This window comes from Lissotriton vulgaris, chromosome 2_1 (assembly GCF_964263255.1).
Source record: "Lissotriton vulgaris chromosome 2_1, aLisVul1.2, whole genome shotgun sequence".
Taxonomy (NCBI): Eukaryota; Metazoa; Chordata; class Amphibia; order Caudata; family Salamandridae; genus Lissotriton; species Lissotriton vulgaris.
In genome coordinates this window covers 1,103,762,869-1,103,779,712 of record NC_141687.1, presented here as the reverse complement: position 1 = coordinate 1,103,779,712, position 16,844 = coordinate 1,103,762,869, and the positions used below count along the sequence as shown (strand labels likewise).

At 47.3% G+C, this 16,844-nt stretch overlaps 1 protein-coding gene across 1 annotated transcript in view; it reads left to right on the top strand.

The window, feature by feature from the left end:
* Positions 1–16,046, top strand: part of BUD13 (BUD13 spliceosome associated protein) — a 203,285-nt gene extending 187,239 nt beyond the window's left edge. The window contains exon 11 of the mRNA XM_086956813.1: positions 15,435–16,046. Within this exon, the coding sequence (XP_086812939.1) occupies positions 15,435–15,528 (94 nt within the window). The 3' untranslated portion in view covers positions 15,529–16,046. The remainder of the gene's footprint in view (positions 1–15,434) is intronic.
* The last annotated feature ends 798 nt before the right edge of the window (positions 16,047–16,844 follow it).

The following is a 16,844-nucleotide window of genomic DNA, read 5'->3' as shown; positions in this document are numbered from 1 at the left end:
CCTGGAAAAAAGGGATAGATTTTGAAATTGGAATAGTAGAAAGTTAGCAGGGGGTGCGGCATTTGCCACCGCTGGTCCTACGCGAATGGATGAGGAGGGGTAAAGTGTAACTCGCAATGATTTTTTTGTTTATATCTACTGAATATAGCGTGTACTTTAGGCATGTGGTGACTTTAAAGTGCATGAACTTGCAGGAGAGATACGGTATTCCCTCATGTGACATCATAAGCATCGGGAAATGTACACATGAAACAAACAAAGCCTTAGCCTAAGGGAACACAAATAGATTACACTTTGCTGGCTATTTGGTACAAAGCGAAACGAGAACACGTGGATAAATCACTGCTTCTCCTCGTAAATTGTCTGATTTTAGGTAACATTTTTTTTCACCAAAAATGATTTTCCTTCATTATCGGTTATAAAAGAACTCTAAAAAATGTGCGTTCAGAAGGCCCAGGCCCGGCCCACGCACGTCCCGCACTACAGGACACCTTAAACACTTTGTAACACGGGGCAGATTATGGGCAGCTGTACAATCAATCAACCAGCCTTCAGGTTCGCGGTATGATGGGGCACGCAGTCCTTGCCCCAGAGTTTCTCCTTTCCTCCGCGCATTTTGGTCTTTAATTGACTTATGTGAAGTGACCACTGGTTTTGTCTGTTTCCGGTGCCAATTAAAGGTTTCTTTTTGTTACAATGCCTCAGACATCAGGAGATGAACCTGTACGTCCATTGAATTTTTCTGCACTGATGAGGCTTACCCATCCTTGGATGCCAGCTCCAAAGCTGTGTGTCACTTGAACATTGTCCAAACACCTTGGGTGAAATCAGATGTTTCTGATGATGGTGTTTTATGAGAAACTGGAGCAAGCCCGACACCCAGCTATTTGTGTGTAATGTGTCTCTCGGTTGAGACCAGAGCGTGCAAACTTACTCATGGTTGTTACTGATGTGGACCTTCATGAAATAGCACACATTTTGAAATCGTCCTATATGACATGTTCGACAGTAGATTGTATGCTTGTTTCTACTTAGCTCATCCTGTACCTTTCCAGCAGCTGGTCGTACCTACTCACTGCTAGCCCGAGTGCTCAGCGACTTCTAACTTGCCTGCAATCTAGGTTAATGTGCTTCTAAATGTGATTCTATAAAGCAGCTGTATAGCGCTTTGAAGCCGCTGCCTTTTATTGGAAATTTGGCTCATGTGTGGATCCTATTTATATTCCATCCCTGCTGCTTCCACTATGATTGTACAGAGCTCTGAAACCCATTTTGGGGTGGGTTTTGCATGATATAGGCCATACATATATACGCAAATCAAAGTTTTCCTTTTTAAAAAGCTGCCAATAACTGCGTAATACAGAAAGAAGGCTAGATGTGATCCTGTGTTTTTTGTCTTTTTCTCGATAAAAGGTTTCACTGTGTCACTCTGGCTGCTCTCTCTGCAAGTTCAGCCAAAGTGCTTGAAGTGTAGTCATAACTGACCTAAGTACTGTCTTGTCCTTATGCCCCCATTAATTCAGGCGATCCCTCTGTGGCAACCCAAAAGTAGGTTGTGACGCTGCCCACAAAGCTAGCCCAGAGCTGGCTGATGTATGGATGTGAAAAAGTTATCATCCATATGGCAAGGGAAGAAATCGAGGCTTACTTCAGTGATGCATCACTGTGTACCTCTCCCCTATGCCAATGATATTTAGAGGAAATTATTGGTTTAGATACAGATACCTGGGCAATGGAGAAGAAGGGCTATGGACGCATGGAGGATTATGAATATGATTTATAAGTTGATCCGCCCGCCTCTTCTACAGTTTCTGTGAAGTCCTATTTTCTTTTAATAAGGTATGCCAAGACACTATAATTGTAGCTCAGGAGAAATCTTTTTAGGCCCAGCAGCCCAAAGGCTGATAGCCAGGTGCTATAGCTTTACCTCCTGGTGGCAAATAGGTTTAGTCCTCCCATCCATCACCTGAAATTCTGGGTGTTTGATGTCTTTGAAGCAGAATACAAATTCCTTTCCTACAGCCTCTATAGACAGTCCAAGAAACTTGACACTTTGGCTCACACAGTTTTCCCTCTGGCAACTTGGCTGTTACACACTGCTACTGCTTCCTGTCTTTAGGACCTTTATATCCATGCTTTATGAGGACTAGCAAAACGTTGTGGACAGTATGCCAGAGCACAAGAAGAGGCTATATCCATACCTGGTGAGTGATGCACTTGTTGCACCCAAACGCAAACTAAAATGTGGCTTTAACTGTAGAGACTGTGGCCCATTCTATGGGGTGCAGTTATCATGCTATGGTAACAGATGTGGGGGCATTCCAAAGCTTTTAAGTCGGCCTGGGCAGCGCATGCGCTGCTCTGCAAGGCTTGCTGTATCCGTGTTTGGAGTTGAAGCCACGCTCACTCTCAGCCCATATCTGTCATTGGCTTGTGTCATTGTCTTTTGTAAACGCTGGTTTCTGATTCGTGAATAGGCTTGTCAGTCCCTCCTTAACCGCCTTGTCTTCATTTGTAACCTCCCATGAGGATTCAACCTCTTACTTCTGTTGTTACACAGTAGGTCTTATCTGAAAGAGACACGTTAGTGATAGATTCCTTACCTTAGAATATCCCCAGGCGTCAGACTGGATCCGGAAATTTTTGCGTAGCAATACCCCTGCGCGCTGGTAGGCGTCGTCTGCGGCTCCGCGTCCGTCGTCGGCGTCGTGAGCGCCGGGATGACGTCATCGGAGTATATAGACGGCGCCCATGCGCGCTGACGTCAGTTCTTCTTTTTTCCGCGCCAGCTAGCGCAGATCCGGAAGAAGCTCTACCCCCAGTCACTTTTTGACTGAAAACTTTTTTGATCTTTTTGATCCTCTATTTAGTCGCTTCTCGACTATAGGTGCCAGGGATGCCCGGGTTCAAGCCTTGCTCGAAGTGCGGCCGACTCATGTCGGTCACGGACCCCCATCGCCGGTGCCTGAAGTGCTTAGGCCTCGACCACGACGATCGAACCTGTGACGACTGCCGGGCCCTGACGTCGAAGGCTAGGCGGGAGCGGTCCCGCAAGCGTCTCGAGCTGAGGCAGTCGGCCCCGCGCCGCTCCAGGTCCCGGTCCCGGTCCCACGGGAGGTCGAGGGACAGGTCGCGAGGTCGGAGTCATCGACGCTCCGGGAGTGGTCACCGATCGTCCGGTTCCAAGTCCTCAGGTACGAGGCATGAGAGGTCGGAGCGACACCATCGATCCTCCGACCCGCCCCGTCGCTCGCGCGATGCGACCGGGGACTCGGGCGACACCGCCCACGCGGCTCCGCGGGAGTCGCAAGCGTCGCCGCCTGCCCCACACCTCCGGGTCCCTGGGCACGGCGCGTCGCAGGAGGAGGTCGAGAGGTACCTCATGGCCATGAGGGCCCTCCCTCCTCAGTCGGTTCCCGTGGCGCCTTCGGGCCGATCGGCTCCGTCTGGAGGTCCTTCCGGGTCGGGCGCTTCGGCCCCGACGACGTCGGGTGCTTCGGCCCCGGCGCCGCTGGCGGCTTCGGTCCCGGCGCCGCGCGACCTCGCTGGATCCGGCTCCGGATCCGGGACCTCGCCGGTCGACCTTACGACCTCACCGGCGCCGTCCCTTCAGGTGTCGTCCCCGGCAGCCGATGTGGTTGCCGACCCCAATGCTTCCTACGGTCCTACTCAGGTGTCGGAGGGGCGCCGCTGGGCGCCGATTCCGTCGGCCTTCGGAGACTTCTATCTCCACGAGGAGGCCCTGGCTGTTAATCCTGGTCTCCAGGAGCCGGGTGACGAGGAGCAATGGGAGGGGTCCGAGGACCCTCTGGCACGCGATTGCCAGTCGCATCAGGACTGGACATATGAGCTTGGGGAGGCCAGTGGTATTGACACCTCGCCAGACACTGGATTTACATCGCCCCCGACTGTGGCTTCGGAGGCGGGTTCTGCTTACAGCGTAGTGTTGACGAAGGCAGCTAAGGCCTTAAACCTTCAGCTCCCCGTCGCGGCCGTGAGGACTAATCTCCTCACTGAGGTCCTCAAACAGCAGTCCGGTTCCACGGAGCCCCTTCTGCCGTTCAATGAGGCCTTGTGTGACGTTCTGCTGGGCACTTGGTCCAAGCCCGCCACAGGCCCCCCTGTGGACAGGAACGTGGCCAGACGCTACCGCCCGGCACCGGGCGACCCATGCTTTTTGTCCACCCATCCCACCCCCGAGAGCCTGGTCATCCAGGCCTCTACCTCCCAATCCGCATTCCCGTCGGCCCCGCCCGACAGGGAATTCAAGAGATATGAGCAGTTCGGGAAGAAGGTCTTCTCGTCTGTGAGCCTGGGGCTACGGTCAGTGAACACCAACTGTCTCTTGGGCCGCTACACCCACACTCTGTGGGACACGGTTGCGGAGGTGCTGCCACAATGCCCTGAGGAGGTCAGGGCTAAACTCAGCCAAACCCTTGCGGACGGCCGAGATGCGGCACGCTTTTCTATCCGGTGTGGGCTGGATACCACGGACTCACTGGGCAGGGCGATGGCAACGACGGTGGCGGTTCGACGCCACGCCTGGTTGAGGTCCGCCAACTTCTCGGCCGATGTCCAGGCCACCCTCCTGGACATGCCGTTTGATGGCCGTCGCCTCTTTGGCGACAAGGCAGACCATGCGCTGGAACGTTTCAAGGACTCCAGGGCCACGGCCAAGTCCTTGGGCCTTACGGCCCCACGCCAGCAATCGGGTGCCTTTCGCTCCTTTCGTGGCCACGGAAGGGGCGCCCCTCCACGGGCCGCCAGCCACACGCCGCAAAATGTCCAGCAGCGCGGTGGCGGACGTGGGAACCGCCGTGGCGGTGGTAGGGGTCAGCGGCGCGGCCAGTCCACACCTCCCTCAGCAGCCCCCGCCTCAAAACCTTCCTAGTCCGAGTTTTCAGGCCCATGTGACGCCTGTGGGAGGCAGGGTTCGCCATCACCTCTCCCACTGGCATACAGTCACTTCGGACAGGTGGGTGCTGCAAATTGTCCGAAGGGGTTTCTCCCTCCCCTTCGAGTCTTCCCCTCCATCCATGCCACCTCAATACCACCGTGTGTCGGGGGATCACTTGCAACTTCTGCAGGAGGAAGTTTCGGCCCTCTTGGCCAAGAGGGCCATCGAGCGCGTTCCTGGGCCAGAAGTAGGACGTGGTTGTTACTCCCGCTACTTTCTGGTGCCCAAGAAGGGCAAAGGGGGCCTACGCCCTATCTTGGATCTGCGGAACGTCAACGGCTTCCTCCGGACGGAGAAGTTCAAGATGCTCACTTTAGCTCAGGTCCTGGCTGCCCTGGACCCAGGAGACTGGATGGTAGCGTTGGACTTGCAGGACGCCTATTTCCACATCCCCGTCCTGCCGGCCCACCGGCGTTACCTGCGGTTCACGGTAGGCCTAGAGCACTTTCAGTTTACCGTGCTCCCCTTCGGCCTTACCAGCGCCCCACGGGTGTTCACAAAGGTGATGGCGGTGGTCGCAGCCCATCTGCGCAGGCAGGGGGTATCAGTCTTCCCCTACCTCGACGACTGGTTGTTGAAGGCGGGCTCGCCCCAGACAGTCGTCAGCCACCTCCAGACTACGGCGGACCTCCTGCACTTGCTGGGGTTCTCCATCAATGTGCCGAAGTCGCACCTGTGTCCCTCTCAGAAGCTCCTTTTCATCGGAGCGGTTCTCGACTCGGCGCAGTTTCGGGTTTACCCACCCGAACAGCGGGTTCGGGATATTCAGGCTCTGATTCCTGTCTTCAGACCGTTATCCCGAGTCTCGGTCAGGTTGACGCTGCGGCTTCTGGGACTGATGGCCTCCTGCATCCTTCTGGTGCGTCACGCCAGGTGGCGGATGCGGGCTCTGCAGTGGGACCTGAAGTTTCAGTGGGCCCAGCATCAGGGCAACCTGTCCGATCATGTCCTGATCTCGGAGGGCACTGCGAAGCAACTGCAGTGGTGGCTCACGGACCGCGAATGGGTCAGTGGCAGACCCCTCTCCCTACCCCAGCCGGAGCACGTAGTTGTGACGGACGCGTCCCTCCAGGGCTGGGGAGGCCACATGGGAGAGGCGGAGATCAGAGGCCTCTGGTCTCCGGCGGAGTCCCGGCTCCACATCAACCTTCTGGAGCTGCGGGCGATTCGTCTTGCACTGAAGGCATTCCTCCCCTCTGTCAGGGGAAGCGTGGTGCAAGTGTTCACCGACAACACCACCGCCATGTGGTACTGCAACAAACAGGGCGGTGTGGGGTCGTGGACCCTTTGCCAGGAGGCTCTGCGCCTCTGGCAGTGGCTGGAACATCAGGGCGTGACCCTGGTGGTTCAACACCTGGCAGGCTCTCTGAATGCCAGGGCGGACGAACTCAGCCGCCGGTGCATGATGGATCACGAATGGCGTCTGAACTCGGACGTGGCGCAAGGTCTCTTTCGACAGTGGGGAGAGCCTTGGTTAGATCTATTCGCCACAGAAGAGAACGCGCAATGTCAGCAGTTCTGCGCGTTGGAGTTTCCAAGGCGGCACTCGCTCGGAGACGCTTTTCGTCGCGAGTGGAGCTGCGGTCTGTTGTACGCCTTTCCGCCTATACCACTTCTGCCCAGAGTGCTGAAGAAGATCAGGCGCGACCGGGCCCAGGTCGTCCTTGTGGCTCCGGACTGGGCACGAAGATACTGGTATCCCGAGCTACTCAGCATGTCAGTCGATCCCCCGATTCGTCTGCCTCTTCGGGAGGACCTTCTGTCGCAGCAGCAGGGGACGGTCCTGCACCCGAACCTGTCCAGTCTCCACCTACAAGCTTGGAGATTGAGCGGCGGCAGTTGAGGCCATTTGACTTGCCTCCCGAAGTCTGTGACATCATTCTGGCAGCCAGGCGTCCCTCCACTAAGTCGGTATACGCCTGCCGGTGGAACAGATTTGTGGCATGGTGCGCAGCAAAGGCTGTGGATCCCCTCTCTGCACCCCTTTCGGAAGTGCTGCTCTTTCTTCTTTCCCTTGCCCAGCAGGGCTCTGCTCTGGGCACTCTTAAAGGGTACCTCTCTGCTCTTTCAGCCTTCTTGAGGCTACCAGATCAGCCTTCTTTGTTCAAGTCCCCTATAGTGAGTAGATTTCTGAAGGGCATCTCACACATGTTCCCTCCTGTTCCCTTCGTGATGCCCCAGTGGGACTTGAACCTTGTTCTCACCTATCTGATGTGTGCTCCCTTTGAGCCACTTCATACCTGTCCTCTTCGTCTCCTTACACTGAAGACGGCCTTCCTGGTTGCCATCACCTCTGCCAGGAGGGTGAGTGAGCTCCAGGCTCTTTCTTCTTCTCCGCCTTTCCTGTCTGTTCATCCTGATAAGGTGGTGTTGCGTACACGACCTTCCTTTCTGCCCAAGGTTGTCACGGCCTTCCACATCGGGCAGTCCATCACCTTGCCCACCTTCTTTCCGCCTCCGCATCCCTCGAAAGAGGAAGAGAGGCTCCACCGTCTGGATCCAAAACGTGCGCTCTCCTACTACCTGGACCGCACTCGCCAATTCCGGGTGGATGACCAACTCTTCGTTGGTTACGTGGGCGCGAAGAAGGGAAAGGCTGTACACAAGAGGACCATCTCCAGGTGGATCATCTTGTGCATCCAAGCATGCTACTCTATGGCGAGGAAGGAGCCCCCGGCTGGATTGCGGGCTCACTCCACTCGGGCCACGGCAACGACAACTGCCCTGGGCCGCGGTGTCCCCCTGCAGGACATCTGTCAGGCAGCCACGTGGGCCTCACTGCACACGTTCGCAAGACACTACTGCCTGGACAGTCAAGTCCGGAGGGATGGCTTCTTTGGCCGTTCCGTCCTCCAGGACTTTCTGGTGTGATATTGGTTCGCAGACCCACCACCGGGGTTGGTATTGCTGGGGTATCTATTCTAAGGTAAGGAATCTATCACTAACGTGTCTCTTTCAGATGCACAAGTTACTACTTGTGTAACGATATATCTGTAAGAGACATTAGTTAGTGATAGATTCCTTACCGCCCTCCCATCCTCCCCGTTCTGCGGACCGATATTTAGGGTTAAGGTCATTCCCTTCCAGGGCCCTAGTTTCAATGGCACCAGTGTTAGTTCTATCATGGCTCTGCGTATCTGGCGCGGAAAAGCTGTGTTATCAGAACTGACGTCAGCGCGCATGGGCGCCGTCTATATACTCCGATGACGTCATCCCGGCGCTCACGACGCCGACGACGGACGCGGAGCCGCAGACGACGCCTACCAGCGCGCAGGGGTATTGCTACGCAAAAATTTCCGGATCCAGTCTGACGCCTGGGGATATTCTAAGGTAAGGAATCTATCACTAACTAATGTCTCTTACAGATATATCGTTACACAAGTAGTAACTTGTGCATTTAGTCTGTAAGCACTATTTTCTTTAATGACTTTCTCTTACTGCAGGCACCACATGCTTTACTGCAACATTCAGCACGCCATGCGCACTTTCACTTTCCAAGCAGTCCGGGTCAATGACACCCACTTCTTTGAATAAGTCTCGCATTTACAAGAGTTTGAGCTATTGGCATTGTAAATGACAGTGCCTTTTTATTTATGTGTTAATTATCAAAACAGATAAATAAAAGGCATTGTCATTTACAATGCCATTAGCTTAAACTCTCGCAAATGCGAGACCTATAGCATTGCAAATGCTTGTTCTGGTTCTTACCAAGAACGTTGCTTTTTTTGCTATTCGATCTCTACCTTGACATGACATGATACTTAGAGTGAAACGACCTGCTGCAGACATCGATGTAAACAGCTGAGAGGTTAATAACATACTGCCAGTACATTATTATTATTATTATTTTTTACAAACTTTGCCCGCAAAATAATTTGCAACATAGCAAAATATGGCAGCAAAGTGTGCCAGCCATACATTATAGTTAACGCTCATAGTTTTCCGTTTCTACTGATTTTTGTTAAACACTGACAGAAAACATACATTTCTTGTATTTATTTTTAAACATAAAAAACAGAAAATTGGTCTTTTCAGGGTCTCTCATTTCTTTTATTCGAGACTGCCAGGCCAGTAGCTGTGCAGCCTGACAAGCAATGGAGTAAAAAGTAAAAGGAATTAGGTTTCTTACTGAAGCTTTGCGCAGCTGTCAATGTCCATATAATCTTACTACAGTACTAATGTTTTTGAGTACCTTTCCTGGTGAAACACTTTGGACATAGTCTAGTTGCAGCTTTACTTTATTACAGAACACAACATAAATAATATGGATGAATACAAAAAAGAAATATGGATACATGTTGACAGAAATGCCTAAAAGTAATGGCATAAAAGTGTGAGCCCAAATTACTAGTAGATATTTGTGTAAGTTAAACACCTGAAGGAAACGTGTGTTATATACTTTTTAATCCTAGCGAGTTTTCACTCAATCTGTTGTTATTTAAATTTAGAAAAACATATATTTTATTGGGAAGTACTAAAGAATTGTTATTAAGTGATGTAAGAAACAGTTCTTTTTATGTGCTATACAAATGATTTACTGCATTTAATTACACACTGACATATGTGAGATTCCTACTCAGCACACATAGCCCCACGGCAGGTTTCAAGCCCCGCCCTCCTTCCCCTCAGCACCCACCACCACCACCACCAATGCACATCTTCTGTAAGGAAAGAAGCCCCCTTCCTTCATCCCCTTATACACTTATTTATTGGGCCACAGCATACCCACATACATCACCCAAGTGGAGCCCCAGATTGATGGGCAAACCCCAAAATCGCATACAAGCTCTCCACCAAAATTCTTAGGGACCAAAAACATTAATGTGCGCTATTTAGAATGCACAACATAACATGCCTCACATAGAAAGGTTTATGATGTCAAAAAGCTTTCAAAACTCAGTTTATCGCTTGAACTCTACAAAACGACACACTGCATATTTTTGTCTCCGTTTATATGCTGTACAATCAGGGTTCAAGATGGGAGGGTTCAACTGTGCTCCGTGTTAACTTTAACACCTGCTCCCTGTCAGGACATAACTAGGACAGTCGGAATAGCTTTTTCAGGTAGAGTTCCCCATATTTGTTTCCAGTAAGAACATAACACCCTCAGAGTAGTTTTCGCTAATCTGTTTCCTCTCTGAATAGAATATCATGAAACATTAATACCCAGGTCTCTTCTTCATCGAGTATAAACTTGCTGCCTGTGGTCTGGCCTCTTCTCATTTCCACTCTAAGTCCTCATGTGGATGAAAAACGATGTGAATGACAAACTCCTAAAAGTGTACGGAATGCACTTTGGAGGAGACTACAAACGGGGAGGACCAGGGGGCTATGCAAAGGGGTGGGAAGGCTGGGGGGTGAGGACAGCAAAGAAGCATGCGTAATGGGAAGTTAACCCACATCAATATGAAAGAAGCTGCTGGAGAGTTGGTTAATCAATGAGAAAGAAGAAGGGATGGAATGCCTAAATTAACAAAAGTGCAGCTCCTAAATAGGGGTTGTCCCCCAATGCACAGTGTAAAGAGACAAATAAGCTTGCATCAAATTTTCAAGGTAAATAATCCAGAAATGTAAACCAATCCGTACTCAAATGTTCTTTATTGACCACTTTACATCAATGATCATTCATTGTTCAGAACAGTTCATCAAGGTCAAATAGATATCACATGGTCATAATTCAAAAGTTGATCAGTAAAAAAAAGAAAAAGTTGATCAGTAATCCCAATGCATTTCGGGCATTACATATGCCCTTCGTCAGTGGACATTCTATAAGCAAAAAATGAAAAAATGGTCCTAATAAGGAAAAACTTGAGTGTCTAAGAAAACTATATAACTATATACTGTGCAGATAAACATAAGCTTATAATGACGAGATGCCAAATGTGCTAAGGAGTATACCAGAGTGTGAAAGGCAAAATGCGAAAATGAAACGAGGAAATCGTGCATTAAACAGGCTGGTGTTGAGTAATGCATTCGGGATGTGCCAAGAAGTCCTGGTAGTCAAGAGAGTTGCCAATTACTAAAAGTATGCTGGTAAGGAGAAGGAAAATAACGGGGGAACAGTGCCACCACCGATCGAAAGTGAGTTGAAAGAAAAATATATTGAGTGCAAGTATTAAGTACAACAAGCAAAAAGTCTCACGTGGTCAACGGTGATGTATGGAAACTGAGACTTCTGTAAGAAAACAGTGTCAAAGAAATGTGTTAAAAGACGTGTTGTCTGAGATAAACAGTTACAAGCGTCCATACCGAGTGGTACTTACTGACTGCTGTATAATCAAAAGCGGTGAGACAGAGTGTCCCGCAAGGCTCTGAAACGCCCAGCACCGTCAGGAGAAAATGACAGATTTTAACAACTTGGTTATTAACATTTCTTCTTACGATCTTACACAACATAAGACACAACCCCTACAAAAGGGACAAACATTTGTTCCAACCACAAATACCAACACCCTAGAACTAGAAGTTAGCTTCTTTAAATTGATGCGCAACATCAGATTGAGGCACTACTTTGAGAATGTGGTACAAACTAATGTTCAACAAGAAGATACCTTGTTGGGACTAAGACCACGGAGTACATTCTTGGCTCCAGTAAGCCATAAAATGATTGACACATTTGAAAACCTGGTTAAACATCATTTATCAAATTTGAAATTCCAACAAACTTCCAAATATTCAAATTTGACTGCCAAAGACAAGAGTACATTGAAAAAACTTTATGAAAATCAGACTATCATCTGCCAGAACGCTGACAAAGGCGGAGCCTTAGTGATCATGGATAAAACTTATTATCAAGAAAAAGTTTTGTTACATGTGTCTGACACCAACACTTATGCTCCTCTGCATCATGATCCTACACATGAATTTGCAGTTATTTTATTGAACATTGTTCAACAAGCACTGGATGATGGCACCATCACAGAAAGAGTTAAAAGGTTCCTTATTCAAGACAACCCCAGGTCACCATCTCTTTATATGCTTCCGAAAATTCATAAGAACTTACAGCATCCATCCTTCAGACATATAGTCTCAACCAGAGGCAGCATCCATGAAACAGTTGGCAAATACATAGACAAACATTTACAACCCTTTGTGATCACCACAACATCATATATCTGAGATACAACAGATTTTTTAATCAAGATCAACTCCGTTCAACTGTGTTCAGAAGAGGAACTCTGGCTGTGTACAGTTGATGTTAAATCTCTGTACACATCGATTCCTCACAGTCTAGGCGTAGAAGCCATCAAACAAGTCCTACAGAATTCTTCTTTAGACTCTGACTTACAAGTATTTCTAATTAAACTGCTTATGTTTTCCTTGTACCACAGCTATTTCAACTGGAATAATGACTGGTAATTGCAACTATGCGGGAAATCCATGGGAAATTGCGCAGCTCCTGCCTACGCAAATTTATTTTTGAGGAACAACACATCGTAAATAAACAATCATGGTTGCAACACGGCAGGATTTTCCTTCGATTTATTGATGACATTTTCATTGTTTGGTCCGGTACTGTAGACAGTCTTGAATGTTTTGTACACCAAATGAATGACACTGATGAACGGATACAATTCACCTGGGAGTACAACCAATAGCTAATCCACTTCTTGGATGTACAAATTCAATTTAACAGATGGCATGTTTTCAACAAATCTGTTTCGTAAGCCCACTGATGGAAATAGCATTTTGCATTACAATAGTTTCCATAGACCAGGATTAAACAACAACTTGCCATTTTCACAGCTTCTCCGAGTCAAACGCATTGTTTCATCTTCTCCTGAATGCGAAAAACAAATGGATGCTATGTTAACTAGATTCAGAGATCGAGGCTATCCAGAGGAAATCTTGAAAACTGCGGAAAAAAGATGCCAAACACTCAAAAGGCAAGACCTACTCAAGCTTAAACACAAAGAATCTAAGGATCGGATGGTAGTAGTGTCCAAATATTTAACCATCAGCAATAGGTTTCGCAACATGATATTGAAACATTGGTCATTACTTAGCAATGAACCTGATTTTAAGGGACTCTTTGAGAATAAACCGATCTTTGCATACACTAGGGGTTACAACTTGAAAGACTTGCTTAATCAACCATCAGATGATCCACAATCCACCCAGTACAAAGGTTTGGTACCCTGCTATAACTGTAGCTGTTGTCACAACAGCATTCCAGGGAATGTCATAAACCATCCAATGAAAGGCCCCGCTATCAAACGCCACATGCAGCACTTCCAACGTAATATATATGCTGAAGTGCCCATGTGGGGCATGTTATGTGGGACACACTGAAAGGAAAATTCAAACACGCATCGTGGAACATAAAAGTAATATTCGCACATGCAACCTGAAATCCACCGTGGCGACCCACTTTGCGGAAAAAAGACACAACATATCACAATTGAAGTTTCTCATTTTGCAGATTAGCAAACCCAGAGAAGGTGTTCACAACAAGAACAAATTATTACAAAGAGAAAACCATTGGATTCGTTATCTGTGCACAATGCAGCCTAACGGGCTAAATGACCGCATGGAATTTTTATGTTATCTCTGAAACTGTTTGCTCTGCTGATCTGCACTTACAATGTTTATGCATTTATCGTTTATATTAACATGACGTTTTCTGTTTTTCCCCTCCTTGACATTTCTTACACTGTATTTCCATTACCAGTATACAGATCTCTTCACTGTTTGAGACGTTTTCGGTTATTTACTTCTGACCCCATTCCAAGATGGCGCTTGTTTATTTTTTGATCGCGTTGTCCTCTTTCTATTTTAACACACACGTTCGCTACTTCAGCCCACCGGCTGACTCGGCAGATGCACACTCGGACTCACGGTGCTGGGCGTTTCAGAGCCTTGCGGGACACTCTGTCTCACCGCTTTTGATTATACAGCAGTCAGTAAGTACCACTCGGTGTGTTCGCTTGTAACGGTTTATCTCAGACAACACGTCTTTTAACACATTTCTTTGGCACTGTTTTCTTACAGAAGTCTCAGTTTCCAAACATCACCATTGACCACGTGAGACTTTTTACTTGTTGTACTTAATACTTGCACTCGATATATTTTTTCTTTCAACACACTTTTAGTCGGTGGTGGCACTGTTCACCCTTTATTTTCCTTCTCCTTACCAGTATACTTTTAGTAATTGGCAACTCTCTTGACCACCCGGACTTCTTGGCACATCCCGAATGCATTGCACAACACCAGCCTGTTTAATGCATGATTTCCTCATTTCATTTTTGCATTTTGCCTTTCACACTCTGGTATACTCGTTAGCACATTTGGCATCTCGTCATTATAAGCTAATGTCTATCTGCACAGTATATAGTTTATATAGTTTTCTTAGACACGCGAGTCTTTCCTTATGAAGACCATTTTTTCATCTTTTGCTTATAGAATGTCCCCTGACGAATGGCATATGTAATGCCCGAAATGCATTGGGATTACTGATCTACTTTTGAATTATGACCATGTGATATCTATTCGCACCTTGATGAACTGTTCTGAACAATGAATGATCATTGATGTTAAGTGGTCACTAAAGAACATTTGAGTACGGATTGGTTCACGTTTCTGGATTATTTACCTTGAAAATTTGATGCAAGCTTATTTGTCTCTTTACGCTGTGCATTGGGGGACAACCCCTATTTAGGGGCTGCACTTTTGTTACTGTTCTACAAGCTGGTTGGTACAGACAACAAAGCCCTAGTTGCACGCGACATTTTTATAACCAAAACATTCACCTTTGAATCACCAGGTTGTGCGTGTCCTTCCTAATTTTTGATGCCTAAATTAACCTCAGCCATTGGCTATTACTCATTACTAACATTGGCGTTTTGTGCTTTTTGGCATCATTTCTACTTACAACTTTGAAAATTCATATTTCTGGTTCCCATTATTAGATTTTTTAAAATCGTTTTTCTGTCATTTTGTTACTAAATTGTTGATAATCTTTCTAATTTGGTTTGGGATTTTTATTGTTTTGCATTTTCACTTTATTACCTTTTTGGTACTGCATAAATACTTTACGAATTGCCATATATTAGGCCTGTTAGCTCTGTGCCATAGCTACCAGCAATTTGAGTTCAGGTTCATTCAGTAACATTGAAGGTTCATCATTTCAAGGTTTATGATTGTTCCTTGAGGTGTATAGTCACCCACCCTAATTAAGCTTAAGTTTATGAGTTACTTCGTTAGGCAGAATTGGTGTTGTGTGTGTGAGAGCTGGAGATGGTTGGCTACACTTGCATCATTGACCGGGTTAACGTAAAACCAGAGGGGCCTTGCAGTCTACTCCTACAGGCCAGTTCTGAAGATGACCTTTGTCTTAAATTCTCTATTGAAAGTCTGAAGTGAAAGTGCTGTAAAAGAAGGTGCTGCAAAAAATGATGCTACCATACGCTCATTAACTCTTAAGCCTTGAAAATACAGGGAAACTTTAATTATGCATTGTTTCTTTTCCGTCCAACAGGTCCAATGGATTTGAACAGAAACGGTATGCCAGGCAAGCCGACAAGAAGGCAGTCCAAGAAATTGCCTACAAGTGGAGCGTGGAGGACATGTAACCCGGAGCTGGCTGGGTAGTTAACATGGATCTAAGGATCAACCTGCTGCTGTTGCTCATAGTGAAGCAAGATACTTCAAAACATGATTGGTGGCAGAAGAAGCAATGAGGAAAGTACAGAGCTAGGAGAGACTCTTGTAGACCCCATCAACGGCAGTCCTTTTCTGAGTAGGGGCATTTGCAGAGGGAATTGCTGCTCAATGTGAAGTACGTTCGAAAAAGCTACATGAGCCCATGAACATTAAGAAGTTTTAATAAACAATGAACTGCTGTAATGCCTTCCTCTGAAGGTTGGCACTTACAGTCTGCTGGAGCTCTGGGAAAAGGGTTGATGGACCTTTGCTGCCATCTCAGGGTAGGTTCTGAAGGAGTCTTCACTGTTAACCTGACTCCTTAGACATTTTTAAAAAGTGTATTTTCTTATTCCAAGAACCTACAACATTCGTTTTTCATTGCAGATGTATTTTTCAGTTTGGTATTTATTTGACAACTTACCTTAATAAACAAGTTGTTACAGTCTTGCTGTGTGATGGGTCATGCCTTGTGCTGCCAGTGTAGTTTTGAGTTTATTCTTGTCATGGTTAGTGTGCTTGGGAGCATCCTGATTTGGAGCTGCACAAGAGTTATCTTTTACTTTTCCCCTGTATCATCAAAATCTGGAATGCCAGACCTTGATAAAATACATCTTTTGGGGCAGAGCTTTGGTGCCCAGCTCACGAATAAGGCTGCGTTGTGTGTGTGTTTGTCAAGGCACTAGCAGTGACACAGGTCCATTAAGGATGAGGCTGATTGTGAGTGTTAGCATTCAGTCTGACAATCTGATGGAGATGGCAGCACCTTTTTCTTGGTTGGTTCTTGGCCATGCTGGTGACTGAGAGGGTGATTGAGCAGAAAGTGGTAGAAGCTGCCTCATTAGTAAGTTCAACTCCCAGTTCATGAACCAGTCATTGTTTTTCATAACTAATGGCTTCGTTGGACTAATACTCTATGTAGGACCCCTGAATATTTTCCATTTACAAATGATTTCGAAAACAACCAGTTTTCTCTGCAGCATGGTTGTGGTGTAGCTGACGTGCATCTCTGTAAGGTGTCCCCTGCTCTTGTAACAGGCTAGCTTAGTTTGCAGCATGGGTCTGTTGTTTCTGCAAAAAGTCAGTTTGCAACTACAGCAGGCATCTGTTCCTGATGGACCCATGTTTTGCTTAATCCTACCATCAAATGATTGGATCCGAAATAGGTACTCGAAGTTTGAAAATACATTGTGGAGAGCCACTCTAGTATTACTTGCCAGTAACCTTTGCTCCTCTGCCTTGAAAT